Source organism: Meriones unguiculatus, chromosome 1, assembly GCF_030254825.1.
Source record: "Meriones unguiculatus strain TT.TT164.6M chromosome 1, Bangor_MerUng_6.1, whole genome shotgun sequence".
NCBI classification, from domain to species: domain Eukaryota; kingdom Metazoa; phylum Chordata; class Mammalia; order Rodentia; family Muridae; genus Meriones; species Meriones unguiculatus.
Window position 1 is genome coordinate 174,428,611 of NC_083349.1, and position 26,782 is coordinate 174,455,392.

Sequence of the window (26,782 nt, forward strand, 5' to 3'; positions counted from 1 at the left end):
AAGGAAGTACTCTTAAAAAGTCAACTAAGGGAGGACAGAGAGAGAGAAAATACATGGATGTCAAAGTATTATGGTTTAAGCCTGTGATTCCAGCACACAGGAGGTAGAGATAAGAGAATCAGGAGTTCAAGGCCATGTTTGGCTACATGGGTATTTAAGGATACCCTGGTCTATATAATATCCTATATATTGAAAAACAAATAAACAAAATGAGATGAAGAGATGGGTCAGTGGTTAAGAGCAGGTATTACTCTTACAGAGGACAAGAGTTCAGTTCCCACCCACCCACATCAGGCAACTTAAAACTGCCTGTAACTTTAGCTCCAGGTAACCTAATACCCTCTTCTGGACTCTAAAGCACCTGCAGTCAGGTGCAAAGGCTCACACACAGACACACATATATATACATACTTAAAAAAATCTTTAAAATAAAAATCGATGAGGAGCAGACAATGAAGGAAAACTACCACAAAGAGGAGGATGAAGAGAAGGAAAAGGTGCAGAGAGCAAAAAGGGGGAGGGAGAAGGAGAAGAAATAACATAGGAGTTGGTGTAGCTCAGTAGTCAAGCATTTGACTAGAAGGTACACAGCTAGGCTCTGGGTCTAATAATAAAGTTGGGCATGATAGCACATGCCTGTAACAGCAGTCAAGCAGGTGGAATTTGAGAGCAGTCTGGGGGATCCTGTGAGATCCCCCAGTGAGATCCTGTCTCAAAAGGCAAGGCCTAGATGATCCTAACGGAGTCTCTGGCTATGTGTGCCTGAGTTCCCACCAAAATTGCCGTTTGCTCAGCCTCTTAAGTGTCCCTGGCCAAGACTCACTGCAACCATGCCCAGTTCCCTGTGCTTCCAAAACACCTTCATTCATCAAAAACAATACAGATGATAGTGTTGTTTAGGGTGGGAATTTGCTCTGGTTCTCCAGCTCCCAATTTCTTAAAACTGTGTGCCACTCTCACACAGGATTATACAACTTAAGAGAGGGGACATACAATTTTGGCAACAGTGAAAGGTTTCTGAATACCTAATGATGAAAATTCAAATTTATAACATGACTTCCCTACAGCATTGATTTTTAACTTAGTGCACACTTTTTTTCTGTGCATGGCCATGACATTAAACACTGTCTGAAATACCTCAGCAGAGAATTGAGAATACTGTTATGTTGCAAACTGCATGTTTTTCACAGAAAGTTTCCTGCTTTTAAAACAAAGACTTTCTATATGTTCCTACATCATTCCTCAGGATCAAATTACTGTATCTTAAGATTGTATCAGCTGTTAAGTTCCAAGTTAGTAAATCTTTAGATTGTATTGTGTTAGAATATTTTATTTTTAAAAACCATTAACAGTTGCTAACTTAAAAACCATTACATACATTTTGGCTTGGTATTAGAAAAGAATTTCTAACAACATCTAACAAGGGTCTAGGCATACTTCACCCATTTTGTACAATATCTTTATTTGAAGTGAATTCTCAGTAAATTAATGATTATCAAATCAAAATATCAACTCTGAAAAATATTGAAAATCCTCTACATCCTAAAGGTCAAATATTCAAATCAGTGATAAAAACTAAATTAGCATATTCATTTCATTAGTATGCAAATTCCTCATCTTTAATAGGTGGCAAAAGTTTATTATTATATTGTCTCCATATAATTCCATATATAATGATATCAAGAAAATAAATTTATGATTTCTCAGTAAATTTTCAACTATATACCACTTATAAAACTGTATACCCAAAGTAGCAAAAAAAAACGGGTACTAAGAATAAAAAATGTAAGAAATGTTAGCGCAGATGATCCCTGTATCACTTTTAGTAATAAAATTAACATTTTTGGGTCTCCTTTTCTCCATCTGCCTGTCCCCTATTTATTAAACATTATGGCAGTGACAGTGACTCTTTACAGTAATTTTAGTAAGGACAGAACAGACATAATAGTAAGTTCTTTATATTTCTCCACTTCATGTAATCATTATACCAGAAGATAGGTATTATACTCATTTCAGAGAAGTGAGAAGATAGCTTAATGGGATGAGTATGTGCAAGCATCAGGACTTGTGTAAAAGCCAGGTGTGGTAACTCCATCATTGAGGGATGGAAACATGAAAATTCCAGGGGCTATTCTAACCAAAATATCAAACTCTAGATTCAATGAGGGACTCTATCTCAAAAATAAGGTGGAAAGTGATAGAGGTAGATGCCTGACATCATCCACCTCTGACCTCCATATGCCCTACAAAAATATATATACAAGCAGAGTTTTCAGGGCAATTGAAATAATCTGTATGATATGTATGTGACACATTTCACTACTATATACTTGAATATACAATACCAAGAATGAATCTTAAAGCCAGCCTTGAACTCTGTGTAACAGAATGTTGATGTAGGCTTATCAAAGTATAACAAAACTCTACTAGTGAGAAAGCTGTGCATGTCTAGGGCAGAAGATATTTGGAAACTCTATCGCTAAATTTTAATACAAACTGTTCTAAAATTTAAGTATTAAAAAAGTCAAACAAGCAAGATACAGAAGTGTACCTGTAATCCTAGCACTTGGGAGGCAGAGGAAAAAGATGACAAGTTTAAAGTCAGCTTGTTCTACACAGTGAGTTCCTACAAAGTGAGTTTGTGTACTTACCTACAACTTTAGCACTTTCTCTAGATTAAAAGTGATTATTTCTAGAGCAAAACCACAAAACTACTGCTTGATTACTGCTCATCCTTCTCTTCTTTTTTCTTTTAGGGTAGTGAGTGGTATAGTGGCTGGGGATTGAGCCTAGGGCGCTATGAATGCTAAGCATATGTTTTACCACTGAGCTATATCCTGAGCCCAAAACTGATGATTTTTAGCCCTTAGCCTTAGCAAGCATTACATTACCTTAACTGATCATTTAAGCCTCAGAATACAAATCAAGGAACTTACTTTTCCATTCTCTTCTTCTGTTCCCTTTGTCTGTTTTGTTCTTTCACTTGTTCTCTCTCAATATCCATGAAAAGCCTCCTCTGTCTCAGATATTGCTTTTGACGCTAAAGGAAAGAGGTTAAAATTATCAAGCCCATTCACAGACAACTTTACAAAGAAAGACAATATTCTTATTCTGAAGAAAACTGTCAAGATAGTGAGATTACAGGTGATAAGATCATTAAATTCCTTCTATATTCATGACAGTATATACAAAAAGGATATTACGTTTTCAAGTACATAGCTATTTTGTTAACAGACAGACCGGTGAAAGTGAAAATTTAGTTTACCTTAGTAAAAGCTGAACTAGTTAATATGATCTGAAGAAAAACACAGTATATCAGTTTGCCCTTAGTATGGTCCACTTGTCAACAGTACCTAGGAAATTGTTATATTTGACACAATAAGGTACGTACTATATTTACCCTGTGTTCTCAAGCAGTGTCATAAAAGTAGAGCCGCACAAAGAGAAAGGCATTTCATAATAGAACAATAGCCCATTTAACTTGTAAAGACTAAAATCACATCACAAAAACACACTCCAAGCCTAGCCATACATAATGGGGAGAAGTTCAGATGGGATGAAGTATATCCAGGTTATCATGATCATAAATGGAATAAGCGTAATAAAAGCAAGTGGTACTATACTGTCATGATCTGTTTATACCTCTGGATTAACATATTCTCTTTCAAGGACATAGGCTACTCAAAAGGATGACATATTTATACATATGCTTTGGTAAGAAGAATCTTAATGAATAACTCTTATTATTGAAGATACACCAGAAAAATGTTTCACATCTAACACTGGCACAAGAACAGGATTTAAACTCTTAATTTAAACTACCTTTTCATTGAAGGGGAAAAGCCAAATATTTAAAATATTATTTTATGTAAGTTATACTGGCAAATATGTACAGCTAGAGAAATTCACTTGGATCAAATCTGATTTCACACAATGCCCCTTAAAAACCAGGAGCCTATAAGAAAGTTAAGCACATTATGACGACTTAACATCTTTGGAATTTCTGGTTTTTCTTGTCTATATTAAAAAAATATTTATTTTAATGTGTATGAATGTTTTTGCCTGCCTGTACAACTGCGTACCATGTATGTGAAGTGCCCACAGAGGGTGCCGGATTCTCTAGGACTGGAGTTACAGATGGTTGTGAGATACCATGCGGGTGTTGGGAATTGAACCAAGGTCCATTGGAAGTGCAATCAGTGCTCTTAACCACTGAGACATCTCTCCAATCCGTTTTTTCTTTTAATATTTATTCATTTTTATTTTATCCAACACGTGTATTTTCTCTTTAAGGCACATAACAGCCTCCCCTCCTCTACCCTTTACACGATGAATTAAATCTACTCTACAATCTTTCTATGCTTAGGTGTGATATTGTGTTAGCAGAATAGTGTGTGTTGGGGGGTGGATCTTAATCAGAGGAATTACCAACTCTTTTTAACACAAAAAAGTATCAAATATGTCACCAAGTAGATTGCAAAAGTATGCTTGTTTGTGAGCTGATTCAAAGGGAGTCCCAGCTGGCAACATACATTTTGGATTACTCAAATCTTTCATATTTCTTGTGCATGCTGGCAAAGCATTTTCCATGTATGTAGGCCTGTATAATAAGTGCATATGTGCCTGTAGAGGTCAGAGGAAGTCATCAGATTGCCTGAGATTAGAGCTATAGATGGTTGTGAGGGCCCATGGAGGGGCTGGGAACTGAACTCAGATTCTTTCAAAGGGCAGCATGTTCTTACCTGCTGAGCCATCTCTCCAGCCCCAGAAGTCCTGTTGTTTGGACTAGTTAATTGCTTCCAACTACACAGAGAATTCAGAAGCAGCACCATTGCATACCTCTTTTTTGTCTTCTTCTTGATCCACTCCAGACTGAAACGCCAGTCGAGTTTGAGGTTCGGTGCTCAGTCCCGATGGATACTCCTCATAGACCTGCTACAAAATCCAACTACAAATTAGGACAAAACTGCTAAAATCTCTGAGTCCTCTTGATGTGTCTGTCTGGTATGGCATGGAAGAAACTGGGGCTGAGTATCTACTATACCCTCTACAAAAAGTCATGTGAGTTGGTACACCTACCTGAGCATTCTATAACCTAAGCAATAATTTCTAACTTTTAAAAAGAAAAAAATAGTTTAAAATTCTTTATTTTAAAAGTTATTGATCCTTAGTACTAGAGGTGAGATTAAGGAACCAGACTGCTCCTGGCAACAGGATTTTTTTGAGGTGATGAAAATACTCTCATATTGACTGTAGTAAATACTCACAAATTACTGAATTGTACATTTAGCCAATCTTTATTTTGTACTCATCATCATATTTACAAACTTGTCTAATTCATCCACATCTATGTAACCTCAACATTCACAGTTGCAGACATAAAGATTTGAGTAACAAAAAATACATGTTGCCAGCTGGACTGTTTCAGCTCTCAGATACACAAGCACAGTCTACTTGGTGACAAACTTGATGTGTTTTTGTGCTGTTGTTGGTAATTTCTCTCATTAAGATGACCCTCCACCCCTCAGTATATTGACGTATTATCAATATACTGATATATTATCACTCCTAAGCATAGAAAGGTTGTGATGTGGGTTCAATTCCTTGCACAACAGCCTTGGGTGCATGCAGTGGGGTAGGTGCCTTACAGAGAAAATACACGTGAGATAAGTTTTATTCAGGTTTGAGTTGTGATGCTGCTGGCTGAGATCAATGGTAAGGGATCGACCAAATAATTTTTCTTTTATACGGTGCTGAGGATGAAACCCAGGGGCTTGTGCACATGTAGCAAACCCTCTACTACTGAGTTATATCTCCAGCCAAACCACGTAAACGAAATCAGGACCTTTACACAGAAATAGCTAAAACAGATATAACTAAATAACAATAAATATAAATATTAACTAAATGACTATAAATAAGACCTCGTACACATGGTCAAATGCTCTAGATAAGGAAGCCAAAATCATTCATTGGGAAAAGACAGTCTCTTCAACAACTAGTATTGGGGAAATGGCTTTTCCAACAAAATACATAAATAAATAAATACATACATAAATAAATAAAGCTCAGCCCTTAGTATATACCATCTATAAAAATGAAGTCAACATGAGTCAGATCAAGAGATGTAAGTGTAAGAAAGCAAACCACAGAATGCCTGGAAGAGGGGAAAGCTGTTTAGAATCAGATTTGACAATTTCTTGAATAAAAAAAAAATAGGTATCATCAGAAAAAATGAATTAGACTACATTAATACGTGCACACAAATGGACACTGTGAGAGTAAAAAGGCAACATAGGAAATGGGAGAAATTTTCAAATCTGGTATGCTTGGAATATGAATGCCCCACCCCAGTATGTTCATATACTGGTCCCAGGCTATTGGTGCTACTTTGGTAGGCTTTAGAAAGTTTAGGAGGTAGGAACTAGTTGGAGGAAGTAGCTCTTGGGTGTGTGACTTTGAAGGTTATGCTGGGTCCTGAGTCCCTTCCTCTCTTTCTGTCCACCATGACTTGAACATCTGCTTCTTCACATATTGCTGCCAGTGATGTTCTGTCTCAGTACCTGGGACCAAGAAACCATAGGAGGGAATCTTTCAAAATCATGAACCAAAATAAATGTTTCCTTCTTTAAATTGTTATCCCAGAGACCAGAAGTATTATATAGTCCAAACCAGGTAAGTAAATTCACTCATACAGTACAAGTCTGCTAACTGAAATTGAATTGGTTAATTCATGCCCTAACAGTAGAGTAAATCCATTTTTCACTGTGTTTGCTTTGCCTTGGTCCATTATGACCCACTTTCCAAATACTTAACACTGATGTCAGCCTTGCCATACAAGAAAGCCACTGGCAGGATGACTTCCTACTCATCAGCATTAGGTTTACAGGAAAGAGGAATGCCTGGAATTCCTGGTGACCTATGAACCAAAACCATGTCAGCACAATCAATTACTACAAGAATTAATTGTCAGGCTAGGGGGAGAGCCCCACAGTAAAACACTCGCCTTGCATGCATGGGTTTCCCAGCACAAACACACAAAGGAATTAATCATCATTCCAGTGCTCACCTGACTACAGACTCCCAGAATCACCATGCAAGCTTTCCAGCTTGGAACCTCTGACAAGATGGAACTTGGGTGTGAAAGCCTTCCATCTCACACTTCTAGCTTATTACCAATAAAGCTCTTCCTTCCATCACTGCTTCTCTAGTTATTGGCTTTGGCAGCAGAAAGAGACATTTCCCTGTTATATACTCATGTGTGTTAAAGTATTATTCAGAACAACCTAAGTGCACATCAATAAATCAATAAACAAAATACAACACACACATATTATTAAAAATTTTTAAGTGAAAATACTGTACTATGCTATAACATAATGCTAAGTGCAACAGGACAGTCACAAAAGGACAAATACTGTTTGAAGCTATGTCATAAGGTACTTAAAGCAATCAGACTCCGAGACTGGAAGCAGGATAGTGCAGGAGAAGGAAGCAGGAGGCTTTTGTTTAATTGGTATAGAGTTCCAGATATATACAGTTTAAAAAAAGTTTTAGAGATAGTCAGTTGACAGGCTGTTTAACAATGTGAAAGTACTTACTGCCACAGGGTTTTATATTTGAAGACCCTTAAAATGAGCTTTGTGGTGGCTGATATCTACAATCCCAATACTTGGGGAATAAGGCAAGATTTCATGTTCAAGGCCAATCTGGGCTATATATGATATATATAAAGACTCTTTCAAAAATTCAAAAATATATTTATATTATAAATAAAATTGTTTACTTGGTAAATTTTGTTACATGTATTTTATCACAATTTAAAAAAATTAAACATTCACTTATTGTGGGACCATGGGATTTTATTTGTACTAATCAATCAAGCACTCTACTAACATCCCGGCTGTCTGTGTATTTATTTCTACAGGGTGTTTGTGAATTTAAACAATGTACAAGAATTTATCCAAGAAGTACATTTATATATACCAACATTTTGTTCTTAAAAGTTTTATAAGGTGTTCATCATACATTACAAGAAACACAGAATTACTTCTTCATATTTCATTTTTAATTCTCCATATTAATTTTTAAAATACTTTTCCTTTTAACACTTGTCTATGGATAAAATTATCTCCCAGGCACTTCTGATAATGCCTACAGGCATTTCTGTTTGTCATAATCTGGAGCAGGAGTGGGCTTGCAGCAGTGTCCTGCTACTGGCTTCTAGTGGGTAAATGTAAAAGTCAGAGACACAAGAAGTTAGAAACATCTCCAAGAGGGTGTAAGTATACCTAAATATTTGCATATCTCTACTACATATAAAAATAAATTATTATTATCACAGTTCAATATGTTAAGTTTAAAAAGTAAGTTGAACAATCGATATGCAATGTCATATAAAAATCCAGCCTATATACAATCCAATCAAAACTTTATTTGTAAGCATACATATATGTATATTTATGCAAATTAAGTGGTGTAGACTGATGAGCCTTAAGCTGCTGATAATAGGTATGTCTGAAGGAAAGGAAAGGCTGAGGAAATAAAAATGGAAAGGTAACTTTGATCTTTATGCTATCTATACCTCTGCATTTAATATTTTGCATTGAAAAATTTATAAAAATGAATAACAGGTTCTAACTGATCAATTTGAGATCACTAAAAATTAAATTGGCATCTCTAAATACCAGGTTCTATGTGACCATATTGTGAAAGATAAATGAAATGTAATAGAAAAGTCAAAGCCAGGAAATCAAGTTTCCTAGATCAGACAAAGTGAAGATAGATACTTAAAGTCAAATTAAAAGACTGGTTAAGAAATGGCAACGGCCTAACCCAAATGATGGCAACAAGAATAGAAGAGAAAAGTTCAATGCAAAACTGCCCCCAGTCTGCTTTATGAGTATCTAAAGGGGCCAGATGACTGAGAAAGTAAAGGTGTTTGCTGCACAAGCCTGGAGACTTGGGTTTGGTTCCTGAAACTCAAGGAGCTGTAGGAGACCACTAACTATTCCAGTTTAGTTCTCTACTGCTGTGACAAACACCAGCCAAAAGCAATTAGAAATGAAAGGGTTCACTTGGCTTACAGGTTATAGTCCGTCACTGAGGAAAGCTATGGCAGGAACCTAAATCAGGAACTAAAACAGAGACCATGGAGTAATGTTGCTTACATGGCCTGCCTCCCCTGGCTTGCTGATGAATAGCATCACTCACAATGGGCTGGGCCCTTCTACATCAGTTAGCAAATACGAAAATTCCCCTCAGACATGCCCACAGGCCAATCTGATTGAAGCAATTCCTCAACTGAGGTTTCCTTTTCTCAGGTGAGCCAAGGTGACAAGCGAAGCTAATGATGACATTAACTCTACAAAACTGTATCTCCACACACATTCCATGGGATGTAAATAACATTTGTCATGCCATAAACACACAATAATAATTTTTTCATCGAAAAATTATCTAAAATTAAGAAGTATAGGGATAAAGATGGAGCAGAGTTTGAAGAATAGCAAACCAATAACTGGCTCAACTTGAGACCCACCCAATAGGAGTCAGTCAGCCCCTGACACTATTAATGATACTCTGCTATGCTTGCAGACAGGAACCTAGCATAACTGCCTTCTGAGAGGCTTCATCTAGCAGCTGACAGAAACAGATGCAAAGACTCACAGCCAAACAATAGTACAAGCTCAGGGAGGTTTGTGGAAGAGTGCAAGGAAGGACAGAGGGAGCCGGAAGGGTTAAGGACACCACAAGAAGACCTATCGAGTCAACTGACTTGGGCCCATGAGGGCTCACAGAGACTGAATCAGTGACCAAAGTACACGCATGGACTAGACCTAGAACCCCTTACACATATGTAGCAGATGTACAGCTTGGTCAACATGTGGACCCCCTAACAACAACAGTAGGAGCTGTCTGTGACTCTGTTACCTGCCACTGAATCCCCTAGCTGGGCTGCCTCTCCTACTTGGCCCCAGTGGGAGAAAATGTGCTTAGTCCTGCTGTGATTTGAGGTGCCAAGGTGGGTTGAAACTTTGGGAGCATCCCTTCTCTGAGAAGGTAAGGGGAAAGTGGGGGAAGGGGCATGAGGGTAGGACTGGGAGGAGAGGAGGGAGCTGGGATCAGCCTGTAAAGAGATTGAATGATTGAATGAATGAATGAATGAATGAATGAATGAATGAAAAATATCTGGCAGCTGAAGTCACAAAGTAAATATGTGGAGATGAAGAAGGAGAGAGGTAGAAGGAAGAGAGAGGGGAAAAAAGAGAGGGAAATAGGAGCAGAGGGGGAGGAAGGGAAGAAAGGGAGAGGGAGGGAAGAGAATGAAGGGGAGGAATGAGGAGGGAGAGAGAGAGAGAAACTGAGACTGTTTAGTAATTTAAATAATTCAGTAAGCAGAAAGGCTCAAAAAAAGTGACCAGAATTTTATGAGTGAATCTGGAAACTGGCTGTTCATAAAGAAAAGGTTTCAAGAACAAGCAGTTTAGTTTTTCAAATGCTGCAGAAGGTCAGCAGCATGTAAGAACAAGTATCCACTGATTTATTAACAAGAATGGATCTGGGGACCTTCTAAACACTATTTAAGTTCAAGGGTATTGCTGAGGACAGTAATAAGAACATAGGTAACAAAGAAACTGCCTGTGTCTAAGTCAGTGGAAGATAAAAAGAGAGCTAGTTATCATTGATTATTCTTTTTAAAATAAACTGGTTGTCATGATCATGTAAAATTATTTGCAAATCACAATTTGGTTTTAAAAAAAAACAAGTTTCATGAAGAATTACATATCTTCAAAACCACTGTCTATAGAAATCAAGAGGAGTCTTGTTTTTGTTGTTTTTGCAGTTCCGGGTAAGGAAGCCAGGGCCTTGCACATGCCGGGCAAGCTCTCTACCAATGGTCCGTATCTTTCTGGTCTGAAGTAATTTTGTGTTTTTTTTGTTGTTGTTTGTTTGTTAAAATGGAAAACACATGAGAACATGTATACAGGGAAGTAATTTAAGATATATTCATGATACAGGATAATTAATGGCACAAGGGTCTATAAGAAAAAATAAGGGGCTGTGGAATATACATCCAAAAAGAAATCACTCTTGCTCTAATATAGTCAGAATAGGTAATATTGACAATAAATAAATAAGTATCTATAACTAGTAATAGCAGTGACAGTGTGAAAGCTTTGATTTTCTTTCTCTCATTCTTTTTTTCTTATTTCTGTCTCTCTTCCTTTCTCTCTGTCTCTTTCTGTTTCCCTTATTCCTTCCTTCCTTCTTTCCTTCCTTCCTTCCTTCCTTCCTTCCTTCCTTCCTTCCTTCCTTCCTTCCTTCTCTTCCTTCCTTCCTTCTTCCTCCCTCCCTCCCTTCCTTCCTGAGACAAAGTCTATGTAGACCAGCTCAGCTTTGAACTCGCAGAGATCCACCTGCCTCTCCTTCAAGTACTGTGATTAAAGACATATGCCACCATGCCCAGATTTTTATTTTCTTTATGCAACAAAATTCCTGAGAAAGTAAACTAAGGGAGGCTTTAAAGACTTGTTTTGACTTAGCTTCAAAGGTGTCAGCCTGTAGTCACATGGCTGTGTTATTTCTGGGATCATGTATTGTAAGACAAATCATTATGGGAGGAGCATGCAGTAGAGCAAAATGATACATTTCACATGGACAGGAAGAGCTGGATTGAACCAGGCAGAGGCCAGGAACAAGGTACATTCTTCCAAGACACACACCTAGTGATGTTCCTCTGTACTAGATCCCACCTCCTAATTGCCCATTAATGAGGTCAGCGTCTTCATGATCCAATCTCAATAACACCACCAGCTGGGGGCCAAGCCTTCAAATGTGCCTTTTTGGGGACATTTTAAATCTAAATTATAACAGACAGAAAGAATCAATGAAGAAAAAAAGGATGACTCTTTAGGTCAAGGGAAAAAAAATGCAAAAGCCCCAACTTAGAAAAGGGCCTTATCCAGAGTACAGGAAACCTTATGGAAGAAGACGGAGATAGAAGGACCTGGAGCAGACAGTAACTCCACAAAGAGACAAACAGAGCCAAAAAACCTGAGCCCAAGGTCCCTACAGGGACCAATACTCCAACGAAGGACTATGCATAGAGAGGACCTAGAGCCCCTGCTCAGAGAAAGCCCATAGGCTGCTCAGTTTCCAAGTAAGTTCCCTAGTAAGGGGAGCAGGAGCTGTCTCTGACATGAACCTCAGTGGCTGGCTCTTTCCTCAGCTATCCCTGGGACAGAGGGAGGGGGATGCAGCCTTGCCAGGCCACAGAGGAAAATGATGCAGCCAGCCCTGATGAGACCTGATAGGCTTCTGTCAGATAGAAAGGGAGGAGGTCCTCCCCTATCAGGGGATTAGGGAAGGGGCATAGGAAAAGAGTAAGGGTGGGTGGGACTGGGAGATGAGGGAGGGGGTTACAGCCAGGATTCAAGGTGAATAAATTTAATTAATTTATTTACTTAAAATATTTTTTTTAAAAAGGGCCTTATACTTCAGACTATATCAATGATAATATTGAAGAAGGCATGACAGTATACCCCTATGTCAAACTTAGCAGCCCAAATAAAAAGTCCTAAAGAACAGCAATTCACATCCTACTTTCTGCCATTTTCTTTCCTACCATTCTGATCTCCTTAACGAGGTCAAGGGGAAATTTCTTGATCTCTTTCAGGCACCCTAACACTACCAGTCACCTAGTCTTTTATACTAAAATATGTAAACACACAAACAGAAAATATAGAGTAGTAGAATTTTAGTGGGAATATATAAGACTTATAGACCACAGTCTTGTGACATTTAACACTACAGAACTTAATATCGCCAAACTTTGGCCAACACCACCCAACAAGTTCCAGCACAAGCTCTAAAATAACCCCTGCAGCGATGTGGTTTGGTCAGCCTCCCTGCTTGCAGGGTAGGAAGGTGTCTGTAATAGCACATACTCTGTGGGCTACTGTACCTGTTGCCTGATGCATGTATCTCTCCGTTGTCTGGGTGGAAGACGTTTGTGGCCACGAAGATGCAAACCCTCTTGCCAACTTTCAGCTGTCCTAACAGATGGCTGCTGCCTAAAATGTAAGCTCTAAAACACACATCAAACTGTATAAACAGTGGCATAATAGTGAAAATAGTACAGGCTTCAGTGATAGTTCTAGGTAATCTAAATAGGCCAAAATGTTCTGATCTGTTATACCATAAAAGCAGAAATATTTCTTGTCACTACCAATCTTTGCACCATCTGCAAAATAATCTTAAAGTTTACCTATAAAACAAAGGTCATATCAGCATCTACCCCCCAGGTTATCATGATAATTCAGCAAGATCATGCACACAAGGTTCTAAAACCATTTTGGCTTTTGTTAATACTTCATGAAGGTGAGCTATCATTTTAAAAGTGTTATTAATAAAGATAATAACATTAATATCTTTGTTAGTAATATACCTCTATACAGGCCAGCCCAAATTCTTACTTTTTCCCCACTGCTTACACCTTACTAAACTCTGCTCTACCTGCTTGCTGGCAGAGCCTGGATCCTGGATTTCATGTAAACCACATCCATAGCACTCTGGATATAACTCCTTTCTCCATCTCTCATCTATTAGGTCATGTGATGCCTGCTCACAGCTCCTGTACTAAAAGACAACATAATTATCAACATAAATTGCCCAAACAGGAAGATGACATCTACAGCAGCAATTAAAGCATGTGATGAGGACTGAAGTAGTTTTAATCAATCAGAATGGTAAGCAGAACAGAAAAACAGTCTGTTTCTGTTCTTTGCCCGTTGTTATTGGCCTTAACACTACATGCCTGAAGCAATTACTGCACTGCCTGTCATGTCTCAAGCCTAAGTCTGAGCAACGTGTTCTTTTTAGCACATTCTTCACTACACTCATCTCTACTAATTCTTCCAGGAAGGTTAGGTCTCAAATACTGTGTGAAGCATGCGTACAGTACTCCAAAGCAACTCTTCCTGCAATCTTCCATTTCTCCCAAGATGAAGTTTGCCTGACACACTTGATCGAAAGGAACTATAAAACTGTCTCAACAGAAATGGGCTCATCATAATACAAGGGAAAATCCTAGAATCATGACAGAACAGAGGGGTGTGTGAGTGTGACTGTATGTTTGTCTGCCCATGTGTCATGAAAATTTCCAAACACCCAATAAAGTAGGAACAAATCAATATAATGAATCCATTATGGTACCCTTACTGGCAACCTCTGTGACTTCTCCAACTTTTTTTAAAATTTATTTTATATGTGTTTTGCATGTGTATGTTTTGCCTGTGTATATGACTGTGCACTATATGCATGGTGTCTGTAGAAGTCAGGATATATTGGATCCCCTGGAACTAGAGCTATAGAAGGTTGTAAGCCATGGTGTGGGTGCTGGGAATTGAACTGGGTTCCTCTGGAGGACAGCCATTGCTCTTATCACTGAACCATCTCTCCAACACCTTCTCCATCTTTTTTCAGGAGTATTTTAAAGCAAACCACAGATTATTCTGGCACATTTCACAATACCTAGACATTTTACTCTTAGCTTTAAGTTTCTGTATTCCACACATAAGCTAGCTTGATAAATACTGAGTGAAGTAATGGTCTTTTTTCTCTTTCAGGGGTTATCCAGCCCTCATTCTATAGCTGCTGTTCGCTACCTGTTCTCTAAGGAAGACTTTGTCCCGGATCTGAGGTGGAGCATACTGATGACACTCAAGAGGCAACTCCTTATCCTCTCTCTCTCCTCTCATAAAAGTTGAGGGTTGTTTGAGAAACATGTCCTAAAAGATTATAAAAACAATAACAATGACAATAATAACATAATCATCATCATCTAGCCAGGGTAGTCAGCTAGTCAAAATTTTGCATGAATACAAAATGCTTCAGTAAGAACTCCGTGGAAATCTTAATGCTTTGGAATCAATGACAATGCTACTACACTTTTAGTCCAACTCTATAGATTTTAATTCTTAATTCTAAACCACATACAAGAGAGTCTAACAAACTCAGCAAACTTTAAAATAGCTTAAGGACAACAACTACTTACAGAATAGCTTAAGGTCAACAACTACTTCTTACACTCTTCATGTTGGGACAATAAGACCATGATAATACTGTGGCATTCAGCAATAGAAAACAATCCTGAAATTAAAAGAGTCTAACTGCCTTTTGAGTGGGAGAATTTATTTGACTCTCACAGTTTACTAAAACAGGATCATATTATTATTAGGTAAGAGATAGAACAGAAAAAGAGAGCAGCAAGAAATGAATTTTTGAGGGTTTACACCTTTGGCTCATCGTTCTTAGAGCAGAGAGCCATTCTAATAGAACTTAGAAATGGGATCCCACTAATACCATTCTGCCCCACCTGGTTTCTGATTAAATCTTGGACTTGTGGTTTGGGAGGTGGACACTGATAACTTGCCAGAGAAAAGATTTCTCTCCCTTTCCCATCTGTCATATCAGAGAATGGCTCCTCAAAGTTTACTTCCAAAAAAGACAGAGGGAAAGAAAAACAAATTGTCTAGCAGGAATAATACGACAGAAATGATATTTAAAACTGGTAAAACCTTGCGGTAATCTTTAAAGTCAGAGAAATATTAAATATCATGCAGGAAGTCGTACTTTGTTAGTTCTTAAGCTGCAAGACCAAGCTAAATCCCAGTTAAGTTTCTGCTCATTTCTGTCCTTTTTCTGCTCTACCTTGCTCCTAAAGGAGACCTGATAGTGCCCACAGAGATCCTGACAGACATCAGAGAAACTGACTTTCTCCCTTGTCTACCTCTCAGGACTGATTCTGCCTTCTCCACATTTGCTTTAAAAAGAATAAACACAGTGCACTAATTTCTTAGTTAAGAATAACAGGTTAGCTTAGATATCAGCTTGGGTGAGAATTTGGCCAGCTCTAACCCTAAGTTGTACCGTTCTCTCTGCACATCCTCTTCTTCCTTTAGCTCTAAATGATCTCTAGCAGAGATCTGGTCTGGAACCTATGTTGAAAGGTACAGTTGGGTACCTGTGGGACATGCCTCTTTCTAACTTCCAGCTGCCAATACAGAGGACGGTTGCCAGAAATATTTATCCTAATAAAGAATTATTTTTCACACATAAATCTCCCAAATATACAACTTACATTACTTAAACATTTTGGAGTTTTGAAAAAAAATCAATCAGGAAATTTCCAACTAGGAATCTCAAAATCAGCTGTAGAAGAATAGTTGCAGGTCCTTCTGCAAACCAAAAGTCACAAAAGTCTTGTTGTACCCCCCTTTCCTGCTCTATTTTACCTGATTTTGGAGTAGAAGATCCTGCTCCTGATATCTGTGAAGATTATTCTGGTCTTTGGAAAGAACGTCATGATCCTGACACTTAGGAAGAACATGCGGTAAAATATATTGATGTCTGGGCAGGAAACTCGGATCTTTAGGTGGGAGATCCTGGCTCTGACATTGGAGTGGATGACTCTCCTCTTTGAGTAAAGCAAACTGTTTTCCAGGTGTAAATTCCTGGTCTACTGGTAGAAAATGCTGGTCCTGGTATTCAGGTAGAACATTCCAGTATTTAGAGAGAACACAGTGATCTTTGCGAAAAGAATCCTGGTTTTGACAATTGGGCAGAAAATTCTGGTCTCTGGATAGAAAAGCCTGGTGTGATGGTAGAAAATCCTGGGCTTCCAACTTAGTAGTCCCATCTATCTCAAGAGTTTGGGCTTTAAGAATGTCCTGAATCTCTGTCTTAACAGCCTGGCCTTCTGGCTCTGTGGTCTGAAACTTCATTCCAGTGGCCTGGGACTCTGGCTCAACACCTGGAGCTTTAGGTTCAATTCTCGAAGCTTTGGGCTCAACATTCTGGACATCTATCATATCACTTTGGGATTCTGGAACTTCTACAAGATGCTCCTGGGCTTCTGGAAGAACAGCCTGAAGACTATGCAGATTTAATTGCTTTTGTTCATCTTCTTTTATCACAACAAATAATGGATTTTTGAATTTTACTTTCTAAAAGAAAATATAAATTAAAACAAAGACAGGTGGGAGCAAAAATCCAGATTTTTTTTTCAATGAGTCTTAAAAAATCTTAAATAATACAATAATCAAACACAACTAGAATAAAAGGTGAAACCTTAGTATTTGTTCAACTTTTAAATAACCTGAGTCAACATCCCAAATATGCCATAAATCTCTTTCTAAATCAAACTTCCTCTTTGCATTTCTGGTGGCTGAGCCAGAGCTTCATGCACGTTAGACATGTACTGTAGCACTGGGCTAAGTTCTCACAAAATTGTTTAGGCTGGCCTTGAACTCACTCTGTATCCCAGGCTGATTTTGAACTTGTAATCCTTCTGCTTCAGTCTCCCAAGTAACTAAGATTATAGATCTGTTCCCGTTTATTGCATTACCTGAACTTTGCTGAGAGCCTTTTCTTTGTCTGCAGAAAGGAGATCCTGCTGGTAACCCACAAACAAATCATCTCTCTCCTCACCTGTCACAACAGATGAAATTTCCCCATAGCCAAAGTCCTAAAGAAAAAGTAAACAATTTTTAAAAACCCCATTAACCCACTAAATGTAGCTATTACAAGTAAAAACCATGTTTGCAATAAATTTTAAAAACAGTAAGACTTTAGATACCACAAACAAATCTAGCAGGACAATGTATTCAAATAGCATTAAATGTTTATTAAGTACAAGGTTGTACACTTAAAACTATTAAACATAATTAAAAGAATTAAAAATCTAAATACATGAAAAGATATCCTACATTCACAGTGGGAGACAATATTGTTCTTTGGCAATATTCCAAGATTTGGTGGACAATCTGTTGTCCCAGAACTTGGAGGATAGAAACATGAGTCCATGAGTCCAGCTTGGGAAATATACTCAAACCTTATTGAACACACACACACTCACACACACACACCGGCCACATTTCCAACGTCGTAAATCACAAGTTGATGTACGGACTCAAGAATCCCTATCAAAATGCCAGCAGTTTTAAAAAAGAAAGAAAAAAACTGAATTAACAAGCAAATCATACAGACACACAGACTATTAGAAAGATGAGAAGAAACAAACCCACACATTTAGAGTAAACTGCCATCTGACAAAGGTTCCAGGGATGATTCAATGAGTAAATAACTGGGTATCAACCAAAATAAATAAAGATAGATAGATAGATAGATAAATAAATAAATAAATAAATAAATAAATGGAGGAAGGAAGGAATGAAGTGGACCACTTCTCCAATTCACTCATGAAAAATCAACGCAAGATGAATACAGACCAAAAAGTAAGAGCTAAAATTATAGTGTACTTAGAATACTTAAGAATAAAACTTCATGACATGTAATCAATAGTTAGGAGATACAAGACTAAAAGTGTAAGCAACAAAAGACAACAATAAACTAGACCACTCCAAAACTAAAATTTGGAGCTAATGAAATGATAGTATACAGAATGGAAGAAGTTCACATATGTCTACTCTCTAATAGACTAACATTCACAATACAAAGAAACATTTAAACCTTTACATTAAAAAGATGACCCAATTAAAATTTTTCAATAGACATTTTCTTCACATGAGATACAAATGGGCAATAAGCATCTATATCTGCATTTCCCTACCTCACTTTCTATAAAGTTTTGGTAATGCACTATAGTTAATAGACCTATGGGGACTTCACAGGGAGGTTCCTCTCTTACTTCTTTATTTATCTTGATACATGCTGGTTTTCTAACAAGTGCTTTCTGGGGAGGTAAAACAAGGCAATCTTTACATAATCTAGGGAAAGCAATGTCTTCATGATACTCATTCTTTATGAATGTTCTAGAATAATCTTAACTTAAAATAAGGTAAAATAATTATTATTTTTACTTCAAACATGAAAACAAATCACCAGTCAAACATGTTGAAAAAATATACTAGAACATATAGGGAGCTGGAGAGATGGCTCAGAGGTTAAGAGCACTGTCTGCTCTTCCTAGAGGCCCTGAGTTCAATTCCCAGCAACCACATGGTGGCTCACAACCATCCATACTGGAATCTGATGCCCTCTTCTAGCATGCAGGTATACATGCAGATAAAGCATTCTTACATAAAGTAAATAATAAATAAATTAAAAAAAAACATATAAACTTTAGAAAAGACAACTTGAAGTCATTCTAGCCACTAAGGATTACAGAAGGCCATAAATTCAGTCTTGGCAATCTGACAAGGCCACGCAAGAACATGCTTATGTCTGGAATTCTGAATGACAGTAACAATTAGATAGGATGTTATGCCACTAAAGTCTAATGGGAAAATAAAGGCAGAGATCAACTGGGTTACAATGTACTTCGTTTTGATTGGTAGTTTCCACTTCACACATATAAGAAGGCAGAACACAGGTCAGATATAATTGAAAGTGTAAGTGTAAGAAAAGGTTTCCTAGCCAGGCAGTGGTGATGTACGCCTTTAGGCCCACCACTCAAGAGGCAGAGGCAGGCAGATCTCTCTAAGTTCAAGGCCAGCCTTGTCTACAGAGTGAGTTCTAGGAAAGCCAAGGCTACACAGTGAAACCCTGTCTCAAAAAAAAACAAAAAGTTTCACTAATTTCACAGATCATTCCCAACTTTCATGGAGTGTATCTATTTCTATTCTTTGATCTGAAATAACGACATGGCATTTTCTGGAAACATGCAGCAAGCTTAAACTCATAATAATAATAATAATAATAATAATAATCATCATCATCATCATAATAAACTACACTCATATGACACCTCTGATGTATGAAACTGATTTTACAAGGATGTTATCTCAGGATTGATCCTCTTTTCTACAGGATTAATTATGTGAACAGTATTTTCTCTGGAAAAACAACAATTGAAATGTCTGGGTATATTCCAAACAATGTAAAATATCAATCTCTAGGAACTAACGACACCTTTTTCCCGACATATTGGAAAGTGTTTAGTCCTTTTTCTAATAGTACCCACCAGTGCCTCTAATGGTCCAAATCCATGGCAGGTGTAAGAAGAAGCAAGGCACAGAAGAAAAGGTATTTCAAAAGTCACCACAGGTTACCAGGAAAAAGAAACTTTATGACTATATCTAGGATGGGCTACCATACTTGAGCATGCAGACACCTATTTTCTTTTTAAACTTAATTTATACATTTTTAATTAATACTAAAGATAGAGATATTCATAGTTTAGTACCCAACCAATTACAAGCATAGAGACAGATGTCTTTGATGGCTGTGCTGAGATACTTAAAGAAAAACCCACCTATGTGGTGGTCGTCCCATAAGACTGTCACCTAATGAATGACGCTGTATCCTTCAGTTTGTGTAAGTATGCACTATCATTTTACACAATAAGGAAATCAACTAGAAACACATTTCCCTGAATGTATTGCTATAGTTAAGCAGTGCACAATGTGGATGGCCCATGCCATTTGTCAAGTAGGTACTGAAATTGGAAAAAGAACTGAGAGAAAGATGATGGCAGAAATACACCAAAAAGCCTAGGTAAGAGTCCATTTTACTAGATGCTGCCACCCAAAGTTGGAAGTTAATGAGCAAACATAAAAACACAAGAATTGAGCATCCAATCTGGTAAAATCTGAAATGAGTATGACATCCTAACATTTTACAAATAGAGGCTTAAATATACTTTTAAGCCTGGATCTAAACTTAGTTTCTAATTCTTCATTTAAACTTAAGTTTAGAATTAAATGAATTCCTTTATTAGAAATAGTACCCACACCAGGCAGTGGTGGTGCACACCTTTAATCCCAGCACTTCCGGAAGGAGAGGAAGGGGTACTATCTCTATGATTTCAAGGCCAGCTTGATCTACAAAGTTAGTTCCAGGACAGTCAGGGTTACACAGAGACTCCCTGTCTTGAAAAACAAACAAAAATAGTACTTACTATTTCCTTATTAAAAAGTAATATATATATTAGAAATTAATTTACCTCTTGGGTGGGAGAGCCTGTCTTTCTACCATTGAGAAACACTGGCGTCTTTTTTTCACTCACAGTTTTAAAGGATGCCAGCTGGTGACGTGCCTGTTTCATAGTTTGACTAAGCTGCCAGGGAAAGGTGGAAAAAAGAAAACAACAACAGGTTAAAGTCTTAATGCCAAATGCACTGAGTGTTCCAACAGGAAAACAGGTCTCTATTATTAAAAGATGCCAGACTCAGGACAAGAGGATTACTTGCAAGGGAGACTTTAATCTGCTGACAGTGCTGTATTAATACTGCTGTCAATAGACTAAGATGAAACTTGGTAACTTCATGACTTGATTTAAGGTCTATTAATCCAATGTATTTTTAAATGATATATGCCTTTTACACATAAAATGTCAGGAAATAATATCTAAATATACTTAGAAATTATTGAGCAAATACATTCCTTACCCTCTATTCATCTTACATAAATGTTTTTATTATTCCTTACTATAAGATTTCCTTTTCCTAGAGGAAGCCTTCCTAAATATCCTAAATTCATTTTTTTTTCTGTTGCTGTAATAAAAATACCCTGACAAAGCCATCTTTGTGGGGGGGGGGTAGCTTATTTCAGCTTACAATTCCAGGTTACAGTCTATCACTGTAAGGAAGCCAAAGCAGGAAATTAAAGAGATAGTCACACTATACCCAGTCAGGAACAGAAAGAAATGAATGCATACATGCTCACTTGATTCCTTGCTTGTACTCAATAACTTCTCCATTCATGTTATATAGTTCAGGACTCCTTGACCTAGGGAATGGTACTGCCCACACTAATGAGCTGAACTAAAACAAACTGCTATAGACCACTGGCCAACCCAGTGCAGACAGTCCCTCAGTGAAACTTCTTCCCAGATGCTTCAAGATTGTGACGAGTTGACAATGAAGGCTGACCATCACAGTAAGGTAATGTAGAATGCATATACTGTATACAAGAATCACTTTGTTTCAATAGTCTAAGAAATGACTGATATATAGCTTTATATTAACTCTTTATTTTAGTGATTTTAGTACATAACAATTTTTTTCCAGTAGCACAACCTATTTTATCTCTCTCAAATCTCCAAAGAATGTTCACTTAGGAGAAAAAAATAGCTATGTACCTTTTCATTTTAGGATAAGCAAGGCATCAGGTAAAGGACAAACATCTCTACACTAGTTAAAGAAATTATAGCAAGGCTAGGAATACTTCCAATCCACTCATTAAAATGCTAATGGTAGCAAGTCTTCCTTGAAGAAAAGTATGACTTACCGATATGGTAATCAATAGCATATGTTTTACTAATGATATTTTAAAAATTCTCTTAGCTAGGCATGATGGCACACACCTTTGTTCCCAGCACTCAGGGAAGCTGACACAGGCAGATGGTTTGAGTTTGAGGGTAGCCTGGTCTACAAAGAGTCTAAGACAGTCAGGGCTACAGAGAGAAACCCTGTCTCAAAAATGAAAAAAAGAACACAACAAAACAAAACAAAACAAACAAATATTCCCCTTACTATGGGAAACCAATTGGTTACTGAACTACCATGGGCTTCATCCTAACAAAGGTTCTAAGTTATATCCATACATGGTCCTTGGTGGAGTTTCAGTCTCAGAAAAGACCTATGTGTCCAGATATATTTGGTCCTTGTGGAACTCCTATCCTTTCCACGTCATACTAACTCACAGGAACTTAATGGCAGGCTCTTTGACCTCCCCAACCCCAAAGGGAGACGCAGTCCTGCTAGACCACAGAGGAGGACTTTGCAACCAGTCCTGAAGAGACCTGACAAAACAGGGTCCAATGAAAGGGGAGGAGGTCCTTCCCAATCAGTGGACTTGGAAAGGGGCAGGGAGCAGATGAGGAAGGAAGGGTTTGGGAGGGAATGAGGGAGCGGGATATAGCTGGGATACAGAGTTAATAAAATGTAACTAATAATAAAAAAATAAAAGAAGAAAAAAACAAATATTTACTCCTACTACCAGCCCTATGCCTCGCGGTGTATCTTCTCTCCTTTGTCCTTGCTTCTAGGGTTCTAAATCAGTTTGAAACATTACTCTTTGTTCTATCAAAAGGAAGCATCTAGAGCAGCTAACTGAAATCTAGACAGTCATTCACAACACAAAAAGACATTCTGTGCAGTTAGAGTTAAACAATGTACAGAGAGCCATGTGCTGCTTTATTTATTGTCGAACAAAATAGGTTTCAATGACCCATACCTAAGACCAAAAATTCCAAAGGTCTGTTGTAGTCTGTTGTAAAGCAACTAAAAACAAGTGTTCAGAACCTCCATTTCCCATCAAATACTAATTTTTATTAGAGTCCAAATCATAAGCAGATTTTTCAACTGGTCCAGCAGCTCTGTTTCTCTTTCATTATTTTAACTCTTTGCCAAACCTCAACCTTGTGGAAGCCTTTTCAATGACAAGAACTATAACAGTCTGAATATTGACAACCAAAAACACTAGATCCTAATCTCTGGAACCTTAAATGACACTTTATAAAGACAAAAGGGCCCTTACAGATGTGGTAATTCTTATCTTAAAGATAAGAATACTGATATATGAAGCCAGGCAGTGGCACACCTTTAGTCCAAGCACTGGGGAGGCAGAGCAGGCAGATCTCTGTGAGTCCAAGGTCATCCTAGTCTACAAAGTGAGTCCAGGACGGACAAGGTTACACAGAGAAACCTTGTCTCAAAAAAAAAAAGAAAATCTCAGATTATCCAGATGGGCACTAACTGCCATCACAAATACCCTTGTAAGAAAACAGTAGAGAGAGGGAGGTTTACCAGAGGAGAGGAGATTATTCGAAGATGCAGACAAAGGCCGATAGGATGTAACTACAAGAAAAGGAATGGCAGCAGATAAAAATAGAAAGCTGGAAAAGTCAATCTGTAAGGCCCTGCAGATACCTTGATTAGGATCCATAAAACTCAGTTTGGATGTCTAGCCTCTAGAACCTGGAGCAAATACATTTCTTACACTTTAAGCCATTTAAGTTGGATTATCTGGGTGTGTTGGAATATACCTATTATAATCATAGATTTTGGGATGCTAAAGCAAGAACATGGGTTCAAAGCCAGCCTAGGCTACACAGTGAGTTTAAAACTGGTCTGGCCTACTGACACTCTCTCAAAAACAAAACAAAAAAACTTTGAGGTAATATGTTAGAGCTATCACAAAATATATAACTACTGAAAGGGCCAAAGTTAATATTTATAACACAAAAACACAGAAAATAGCTATTACAAGTATAAAATTATTTGATAATTAAAATAAATTAGTATAAAAGAACACTTGTAAGATAATGATGATCAGTGTATGTGTACTTGTATGTACACATGTACAAAATTTAAATGTCTTTGTATAAAACTAGACATATAACTCATTCTTTTACAGCTATTAATTATTACTAAGAGCCTAGCCAAGAGACTTAAACTTTCTTTTTTTCCGTTTTTTAATTTGTATTTTTTTATATTGATTACACGTTATTTATTTTGTATCCCAGCTGTATCCCCCTCACTCATTCCCTCCCACTCTCACCTACCCTCCCTCATCTCCTCCCTGCCTATCTCTCAGTCCACTGATAGGGGAGGTCCTCCTCCCCTTCCATCTGACCCTAGTTTATCAGGTCTCATCAGGACTGGCTGCAATGTCTTCTTCTGTGGCCTAGCAAGGCTGCTCCTCCCTTGCGGGAGGTTGGGGGGAAGGTCAAAGAGCCCACCACTACATTCATGTCAGAGACAGTCCTTGTTCCCCTTACTACAGAACCCACTTGGATGCTGAGCTGCCATGGGCTATGTCTGAGCAGGGGTTCTAGGTTATAACCATGCATGGTCCTTGGTTGGAGAATCAGTCTCAGAAAAGACCCCTATGCCGAGATATATTTGGTCCTTGGGGCGCTCCCATCCTCTCCAGGTCTTACTAACTCCCCCTTCTTTATTATGATTCCCTGCATTCTGCCCAAGGTAAGGTTTGTTTGTGAGTCTCTGCATCTGCTTTGTGAGTCTCTGCACTGGACTTATGCTTTCTTGATGGATCTAATCACAGTGGCTCTTGCCTATAATCCCAGCACTTGGGAGATGCAGGCAAGAGGACCGCTACAACTTCAAAGCCAGCCTCAGCTAAACAGTAAGTTCCAGGAAAGCCTAGGTTATGAAGTAAGACTGCCTCCAAACAAACAAATGGGCTCCTGAAATGGCTCAGCTATTAAGAGCACAGTTCTTCCAAAAGACCTGAGTTCAGTCCCTGCACTCATGTTGGGCAACTCACAGCTGCCCTAACTTTAGCTCCAAAGGATCTGACACCCTCTTCTGGCCTCTATGAATGACAACCCTGCAACACACACATCACCATAAATAAAAATAATAATTTGGAAAACAACCAACTTCTAGTAGAGATGAAAAATTTATAAATGTGATAAAAACACATCAAATAAGAACAAATCAATATAACTCCAGATAAAAAGTAATTGCAGTTACCACCTGACTCGGCAATGATTAATATTTATACCAACAACAAAAATATAATCAAAACAAAATATAGTAATATTATAAAGAGAGGGTAAGGGATGAAAAGTACATTTGTAATGGCAAGAGGGGAAGAAAAGAGAGCCAAATCCTCACTTTTCCTAATGGTACAGCAATAAGAATCTCTACCATATGCTTATACTGCATAACAGTTTCCTCTCAGATTGAAACATTTATTCCAATCTCAGGGAACTCTTTAAAACAAACAAACAAACAAACAAACAAAAAAACTCTTTAGAGCACAAAACAGCTTCAGGAAATGCCTGAAAGTGACCAGATTCACTAGGCCCTTCCCTGCAAGAGTAAACAATAAAATCTGAGAGTGCACCTCAGAAGCTGAGCTACACAGAGGTCTAAGACAGCTGAGCCACCAAAGCCTCAAACAAACTGAGCTTCAAGGAAGACTCTGAGGAGAAAATCTGCAGAGAAGACTCAGACCACACCAGCTGCCTAGAACAGATTTAGACAATTGAGGCACCTGGGAAGGACACTCTCAAATCTGTGGAACTGCTGAAGGTTTTCTTCCATGAAACAGAAACATCAGGCAACAAATGTTCACTTGCACTGACTCTTAAGCAACAGTATCTTGTATGTGATAAACAGCCATTTCTACTGCCTTTGGGAGAAAACAGGTATCTCACAAGATCTACTAAAGGTTAACAGCCTCCTGCAGCCTTAGCTGGGAACAGTGGCTGAATAGTTGCATATCAAGTAATACAGGTCTTGATATGGTATCTTCTACATGTAACAACAACAGAAAGATCTATTATGCTCAAAACCCGTTTTAATCATTAGCAAAGAGACTTTTTCCTGATGAAACAGAAATTATAGAATATAAACAAATGTTGAGATTTAAGTGTAAAAATGTAGACCAATTATATATTATAAAACAAATTTAAAACATTCAGCAAGTAAAATTCAGCAAGGGTAAAATTTTAACAGAAATATCTATTATGTTTTATCTTTAGCTCTTTTAATTTGTTCATGTAATTTAGCCATTGGAAAGAGGGAATTTAGGGTTGGAGAGATAGATCAGAGGTTAAGAGCACTGACTGTTCTAAGATGCCAAGTTCAATTCCCAGCAACTACATGGTGGGATGAAAAGTACATTCATAACCATATATAAGGAGATCTGGTGCCCTCTTCTGATGTGTAGGCACGTATGCAGGCAGAACACTATAAATAATAAATAAATCTTAAAAAAAGAAAAAGATAGAATTTATACATAACTGAACTAAAATTATTACTACTATGTAGGGCATATGAAA

At 37.8% G+C, this 26,782-nt stretch overlaps 1 protein-coding gene across 6 annotated transcripts in view; it reads right to left on the reverse strand.

The window, feature by feature from the left end:
- Ccdc15 (coiled-coil domain containing 15) overlaps window positions 1–26,782 on the reverse strand; it is a 70,774-nt gene that overhangs the window by 27,838 nt on the left and 16,154 nt on the right. For 3 of the 6 annotated variants that reach the window (XM_060371727.1, XM_060371730.1, XM_021638656.2), the window contains exons 5-12: window positions 20,969–21,082; window positions 17,411–17,530; window positions 16,299–17,009; window positions 14,670–14,792; window positions 13,519–13,641; window positions 12,968–13,090; window positions 4,840–4,935; window positions 2,937–3,040 (exon numbers count right to left, since the gene is read on the reverse strand). In XM_060371727.1, the coding sequence (XP_060227710.1) occupies window positions 2,937–3,040; window positions 4,840–4,935; window positions 12,968–13,090; window positions 13,519–13,641; window positions 14,670–14,792; window positions 16,299–17,009; window positions 17,411–17,530; window positions 20,969–21,082 (1,514 nt within the window). The remainder of the gene's footprint in view (window positions 1–2,936; window positions 3,041–4,839; window positions 4,936–12,967; window positions 13,091–13,518; window positions 13,642–14,669; window positions 14,793–16,298; window positions 17,010–17,410; window positions 17,531–20,968; window positions 21,083–26,782) is intronic. The other 3 variants (XM_060371737.1, XM_060371739.1, XM_060371746.1) reach the window with 3 other exon arrangements.